The following is a 7,490-nucleotide window of genomic DNA, read 5'->3' on the forward strand; positions in this document are numbered from 1 at the left end:
CCTGCGGGGTGAATGGGCTGAGAAGCCCTAAATACGTTTGTTCTGGGTGAAATTAATTCATGAAATGAGATTTGACAATTGATGCCAGGCTTTTTAATTATCCCCAAATTACCTTAATAACAGAGTAACTCAGATGCTTCCGCATCCTTTAGAGTTAAATTCTCTGCGCTCTTGCGCGTAACGTGTCTTGTGGGCTAATGACTCCCTGGGGTATAGCACGTTACCAAACAGGCGCTGGTGCTCCCTAATTTATATTGTATCCGGAGCGAAGGGGCTAATCCCTTGCTAGACACGGAGTTCCCATTTACGTCAGCGGGAATCGGCTCTTGGGCGTGCTGTTTCTCAATACCTACTGGGAAAAGGCAATTCCTGAGAGAGGCCAGATGAGTCCGGATAGCCCAAGTGGCATTTCCCTGGTCTTTTTCTGCGACGGGCCTGGGAAGGGAAGGGCTGGTGCTGTGGCTACAGCCTGAGGGACACCGGCCTGGGGGGGTAGTGTCAGCGCCAGCAGCTGTACAGGTGAATTTTAGCTTGGGAAGATAAAAGTAGCTGAACTGGACTTAATGAAATACATGATATGCTGGGATTTTTGCTTATGCCAGCTCCGGTGTGCCCGCTTCCATAAACAACCCAGCACTGAGCTACTTACCTGTGTGCTACAGCACCGCGGGAGCAGGACTTCTCCCTCTTCCCCCTTTTCAGTCTTTTATAATCTACATTTTTATGAACCTAAACCCAGGTCTGGTTTGATTTGTTCCCTCCCAGCCTCGGACAGGGAGCGCTTTGCAGTGGGCTCTCGGCAGCCTCACGCTGGCACCTGGAGCTCCCTTTTGTCCCCTTCACAGGGTCCGAAAGCCGCAGGCACCTCTTCACGCTGCCCGCTTTGGTGAGCTCCTGCCTTTTGCCCCCGTCGGCATCTGCTCAACAGCATGAGACGTTTGCGACAGTCTTCATGTCCTCTTGCCCCAAAATCTAGAGTTGGCTTATTAAAGGCTGCCCAGGCTCTCCTAACGAGCACTGCATACCCCCAGTAGCCACCAGAAGCTGTAACAGGTGGAGCTGAGGGGTTTTTTTTTGGCTAAGAATGAAATAAAAGCCTCAGGGCTGACTCTCTGCCCCTCATTTGGGCCATGTCCCTGGAGCGGTGAGTGCTTCTGCACCAGCATCAGCTTAGGCAGCACCGGGAGCTTCCAGCTCCTTGCCCGCGTGAGCCATCTCACCCATGTACAACCTTCCCAGTGACTGAAGAGTGGGGCCCAGTCCATACAGCACAGGTATTTTTAGCCTAAAGATTTTTCACTTTGTTACAGGATTTATTAGTCTCTGTCTATTGTCTCCTCACCTTTATGCACTAACAGATCCTACACTGCACGGGACCTTAATTTAAGTCATATACATAGCAAAAGCTAATAATATTGGGCTCATTCAGGTACAAAAGCCTTTGGTCTCGCAGGGTTGCTCCATGGCTCATTAGAAGGACAGGAGGGGACAGCTTTTCGCTGACTGGCCCGTACCGGGCTGGGGCTGGCAAAGCTGGAGGCCAAACCCTGCAGTGGGGGAATATTTGTGTTGCTTTGGTTCCTGTCTCCTGTGATGTACCAAAAGAGACGTGTTTCACTTTGAAGCAAAGGCGTTGTTAAGCTCACCCAGGCTGAAGGCAGACCAGGAGTTTCTCAATTTCATTACTAAACAAAGGTTGCACTGGTGCCAGGGCCTCTGCCAGCCCTCACGTCCCTGATGGTCCCAGCACGGTCCAGCTGGTTTGCTTTGCAGTAGAGCTTCCCACCAAGCCGGTTTCACCAACCCTGAGAGCTGAAGCCTCTCGAGATCGGCTGGTATCACTGGAATTGGAGCACAGAAAGGCAATAGCTGGCTGAAAGCCGTGGGGCAGGACCCGACACCTCGCTCGGGACGCCTGCCCCGTGCTATCCCCCAGCTGAGCCAAGAGGAAGGGCATCAGGGTCGGGGACAGATGGGGACACACAGGGAGACACAGCCCCCGAGCTGATGGAGGGAGTGCGGCACCACGGAGTGGAGCAGACCCGACAAGCGAGTCGGCAGGACGGGGCGGACAGGCAGAGAGGCGAGGGTTGTAACGGAGAAGCGATATCTTGTTGTCTGTCTATTTCTTAACCTGAATTTCTCTTTTTGTCTCCCATACTAGATAGCGGGGGCAGCTGGGATTGCAGCTATTTTGCAAGTCCCGCTATTTCACCGGGAGTATTTCATATATACCAGGATCTGCCTTTGTACTGTAACCCAGCACAAGAAAATGCCTCATCTTTCATTGCATCGCTCTAATTCTAAATTAATGGCACTGCCCAGCAGGATGCACACAGCAGCAATGGCACGTTCTTGAATGTCAATGTTAAGACCTATTTATTCTCTTTTTTTTTTTTATTTATTTTATTTATTTTTAAAGCAAGACTGGCGCTGTACCTTGCAGCAGGCTGGCACACCCCAGCCAGGGTGACCGACAGGGGAGACCGGTGGTTACAGCTCTCACGCCAACCTTGTTCTCCCCATGTAGCGCCTCCTCCGTCACCATCTCCAGTTTTCTCCAGCCTGGAGGAGAGGAGCAGTAGATTTCTACAGCAATGGGGAGAAATAACAAAGCAGAGCAAAAGTGAGGCTCAGATGGAGGCTCGTCCCCCCCCCCGCGGAAACCCAAGCGTTCCCCACCAGCAGGAGCAGCCTCCTCCCAGTCTTAATGGCAGAGGGAATGTGAAGAAGTGGGTTTCTCCTGGTGCTGGATGGCCCCAGAAATGGGAGCTCTCAGGGGACACATGCTGCACTGTTGCAGTTCTTTGCCTGCTGGAAATGTTTTGCTTTCAAACAGACGGCATTTGATGTTGACCAAAGCCCCCAGGACACTAGCCCTGTAGCTGGCCCAGCAGGACAAGTACCAGCAGAAGGTCCTGCCTGCAGAGCGGATCTGCCACCGCTGCGTTGCATGGGTCTGCGGTGGGGCAGGATTCAAAAGGAGCTCCTTAGGACTTAGGGGGAGGGAGGGAAAGGATTGCCACCTCCAATTAAATATTGCAGTAAATGACAACTAGAACCTTTTACAGGAAAACCTTCGGTATCGAGCAGGTTTTTCTTTCTTTCCTGGTAGTGAGGTGTGGATGCAATGGTCTGGACGCACCCAGAGCACAAGCGTCGGGTGTCTGTGCTGGATGCTTCAAGGATCTTCCTTACCCCCATGCCCCCTTGTGATCCCCCCCCCCCCACCACCACCTCCTGCAGAGGTTCAGTTGTAATTAACCTAAGCACGCTAACAACTCTAACACACCCACTCCCCTCTTGTTTTGCAGATTATATGAAAGAATCTGTGTGCAGCTCCAGCACTTGTTCCCTGAACAGCAGTGAAAACCCATACGCCACCATTAAAGACCCCCCCATTTTAACGTGCAAACACTCCGAGAGCAGCTACGTGGAAATGAAATCGCCTGGTCACAGAGAGTCCCCATATTCAGAAATGCCAACTTCATCCACAGCCAATAAAAACATCTACGAAGTTGGTAAGTGGGGGGTGGGTGGCAGAAGGTTGATTCCGACCCAGTGGGTGTTTTTATTGTAGATGCCGATTTTCCTTCTTTTCCTGACACAAGTACCATGGACTTGGCACGGTGCAGGGAGGTGCCGGCTGGGAGAAGCTCAGCATTAGTGTGTTGATTTGGGGAGCTGAGTCCCAGGCAGCGGTGGATGTCAGCATGGTAGAGCACCAAACTGCTCCTCCAGCCCCGGTGTTGGAGAGCCGCGGTTCACCGTGGTTTTGTTTTAAACTACTGCCAAGTCCACCTGCAAGATTTTGACAGTGTGGAAGTGTTGATCATTCGAAGACATTATCTGCAGGGCTTTGGGAACTACCTGTCCTTGGATCCGCTTGGTGTTTTTCTCCCTAGTCTGCCCCCTGCGCTGCCCGTAAAGCTGCGAGGGGAAGTGATGCTTTGGGAAGCTGACGTTCTGTGCTTGTGACAAAATACCTGAGCAGAGTAACTCTGGGAGCGCCGCTAGTTACCATAACCCGGTTTTCCTTGCTTCCCCAGAGCCCACTGTCAGCGTGGTCCAAGACGCCCGCGGTCGGAGTGCCAGTTACCTCCAAAATCCATACGACCTGCCTAGGAACAGTCACATTCCTAGTCACTACGACCTCCTCCCCGTAAGGCACAGCCCGACGCACGGGCCCTCTTGGGACAAGCAGCCTTAAAGGGATGAACTTCACTGCTGCGCGGTGCTGCAAACACAGACTCTGAGGAAGCAAAAGAGAAGACAATCCTTTTCTGCGCTGCAGGACGCTGACGGGACTTCAGGCTGTCTTACACAAGGACCTAACGTAACACATCAGCTTGGGCCAACTGCTGCTGCATGATGTTATTTATAAAGACATTTTTATATGGGTAACAGGAACTAAGGAGAACCTCCTCCACGCGTGACTGGAGTACGTCACCCCAGGAAGGTGTCTACTCGCTCCAGGCGAAAACTCTCCGTGGCGTGTGTTCTAACCCTGGCTTTGCTGTAAAATAAAACACAAAAACATGCTAAGTAGAAGGACTTATAGATGTACATTTCTACCAATTGCATCAAGAAACCTTTTACTGTTAGGAACAAGGTGACTAGGAATACGCTGGAATATATTTTACATCTTTGTCATGGAAATGGGACATTTTTCTGACCGAAAGCAGGGAAACTTGTCATTTCACTGTCTGGAAACCTCATTTACTGCCATCACCATGTGCAACCTGTGCAGATCATGCTTGGTAATTAGCACCGAATTGTTCATCTTTATATTCAGTACCAGGGTATTTGAGTTGAGGAATATTAACACAGACACATTCTGTGCGGTTTTTAAAAATGTAACATCTTGGCAAATGTCCACTGATCTTTGCTAATGACTTGAGATTCAACAAAGAGTCCCACTCCCAGCTTACCACACTTTTAACAAGCTATAAAATATTTGGATTGGCAGAGATGGGTTTTGATTTTTCCTTATACAGCTTCTATTTTATTAGATAAACCCACCAGATTTGTCAGGTGGTGTAAACCCACGCACCTTGATTTACACCCCCCCGCCCCCCGGGCCAGGTTTGCAGAGACTAACCCTGGTTTGGTTTCCTTTCCTACAGCTGAGACACTTCGGCTTCTCCAGAGCATCTTTACAAACCGTCTCATCGTGCTCCGCTGAACAGCATGCCATTTAGGACACCCTTTAATTTGACGTGCATTACCATGTAGTGCAACTTTATCTACTGATGATTCTACCTGAAATGTCATTAAATTGAGCTGAAACTGGGTTTTTCTTTTTCAGCAGCTGTTTGTGAAGTAATTACCAAGGGGTTGGCCCATGGTAAAGTTTTGGACTAAGCCACCATGATTACTATTTTTTTTTTTTGTAATCTTTATTGACCTAGAAAGTAGAATACTCGCCGTTAAGCAGTTCCTTGTAGATTTTGAGCATGAACTAGTATTGATTCTAAGTATGTAATTTTATTAGGCAAATGTGGAAGTAGCAAGTTGATTGCCTCTTAAATATATAAAAAAAAAGTAATTCTGTTGCACATTCGCCAGTCTGATGGAAGTAGAAGAGACCAAAACCAGCACCAGTTTGCTCCAAGCATGGTCCCTCCCGTAACCTGTTGGTCGAGGGGGCTGGTAAGAGGAGCCTTCCAGTTCGGTGGCAGTGGCTCGACCCCGGCTCCCAGTCAGAGCAGGTGTCGGATCACTCGGAGCAGCCTCATAGGGCTCAGCCCGTGTCCCCACAGACAGGCTCAGCCCTCGACTCGGGGATGGAAGCCCCTGGCACGGTGGTACCGACCCACTGGCAGCCCGTGCGGCACCTCGGGCTCGCATCAGGGTGCGGGGAGCCCCAGTGACGCGCTGCTGGAGGAGCCAGGACCCTGCCGGGGGGGGGGGAACGTCTGGTTGGCTCTGAACCCCTCTGTGCAAACCAAGCATTTTGGGGTGAGACAGCTGAGCCCAGAGACACCCCCCCCAGGCCTCCAGATGCTCCTGTTGCAGGATGATGCCTACGTAGTTCCGTGAATGCTGCATGTCTGCATGGGGGCAATGACCCATCAGCAATAGCGATTTTATTTTCCAGGAAAGCCTTATTTGAGATGCAAGTAGGCAATTATTTTGTAGGGCCAGTAGGAATATATTTTACGTATTTGAAAGACTTACCTCAAAAACATCAAGAGAAAGGCAGTTGGATAAGGAATCCTCTTGTTAGAGACCTACCTTGACGTCCAGCACAAGCAGCCTCAGCTGCCGGCCCGACCGACGTTGGGGTGTGTGTGTCCCTGTAAAGTTTGCGATGAGACTCCAGAGAGCAGAGATGTGCTCAGTTGGTTTGGGTTTTTTTTTTCAAAGCTGAATTTTCAAACCAAATGCAAGGATGTGCATAGAGCTTAACAGAAAAAAACAAAAAACCAACCAAACAAACGAAGAAAACCAACAAAAAAGTACCTTCTTGTATATTAGCATTAGCTTAGGAAATAGGCACCAAAATGGCAATACTTTTTTAAGGCAAGACAGATTTGTAATATATTTGTTCACTGTGCAAAGGTATTCTACCTTGTACAAAATAAATTGAATTTCTCTCAGTGTGTACTTCTCAAACGTCCTCATTTGCAGCCTAAAAGTTGCAGCCCGTGTTCAGGTCCGAGTTCTCCAGGCGATGGGGCTGGTCAGGAAGGGGCTGCCCCCCGCAATGAAAAAATCCACAAAGGCATCAGGCTTACAAGCCAGAGGTTGCAGAATTTCTCAGAAAACACGAATCTGTAACTCAGACTGCAATTTGGAGTTAATTTCAAGCAAGGCCCAGCTTTAAAACCAAACGTTAACTGGCTCTGTATGGATCTCTCACAACTCCTCTGGTAGCCCCAGTCCCCCAGCAGTTCAACCTGAGCGAGAGACCCCGGCGATGCACAAACGCAGCCGGAGACGCTCCCACGCACCCACAAAGAGCAACCTGGGGCCGGTGCTTTTCAGCGCGTGTCGTGGTTGTGCCTTTCTGTGGGCACTGGAGGACACGGGCCACCACCGTCACCCTACCGCGCCCGGCGGCGATGAGGCAGGACACGCGGCAGGTTCCACAGGGGTCCCAGGCAGCCTCATCAATAAAGCAGGAGCAGAGATTTGCAGCAGAAACACCTTCAGAATGACTGACGCCCAGGCAAGGCAGCAGACTGCTACACGCTGAAGCTTTTTCAATATTTGTGCTTCATATTTCTAAAAATCTTGTTAACTAAAGGCCAGCATGTAATCTCCTTATTTGACAAGCCACACTCAATAAGCTGTTTAAGGCTGGAAATTCATCAGGTTTGAACTGACAGAATAAGTAATTCTAGCTTAATAAAAATGTCTTTAAATCAGAACAATTCCACGTCCTTTCTGCTCAGGAGTCAGAAGCTCAACTCTCATCAAACACAAGAACCGCCGACGCTCACCAAACAGCTCCCTAATTGTTAAGATTGGGACTTTCAAATATG

General features: G+C 49.8%; 1 protein-coding gene across 2 annotated transcripts in view; it reads left to right on the forward strand.

The window, feature by feature from the left end:
• MEGF11 (multiple EGF like domains 11) overlaps positions 1-6,603 on the forward strand; it is a 212,456-nt gene extending 205,853 nt beyond the window's left edge. For both annotated transcript variants that reach the window (XM_074155366.1, XM_074155367.1), the window contains 2 exons: positions 3,315-3,521; positions 4,050-6,603. In XM_074155366.1, the coding sequence (XP_074011467.1) occupies positions 3,315-3,521; positions 4,050-4,210 (368 nt within the window). In that variant the 3' untranslated portion in view covers positions 4,211-6,603. The remainder of the gene's footprint in view (positions 1-3,314; positions 3,522-4,049) is intronic.
• Positions 6,604-7,490: the final 887 nt, after the last annotated feature.

The sequence above is a fragment of the Numenius arquata genome, chromosome 11 (assembly GCF_964106895.1).
Source record: "Numenius arquata chromosome 11, bNumArq3.hap1.1, whole genome shotgun sequence".
Taxonomy (NCBI): Eukaryota; Metazoa; Chordata; class Aves; order Charadriiformes; family Scolopacidae; genus Numenius; species Numenius arquata.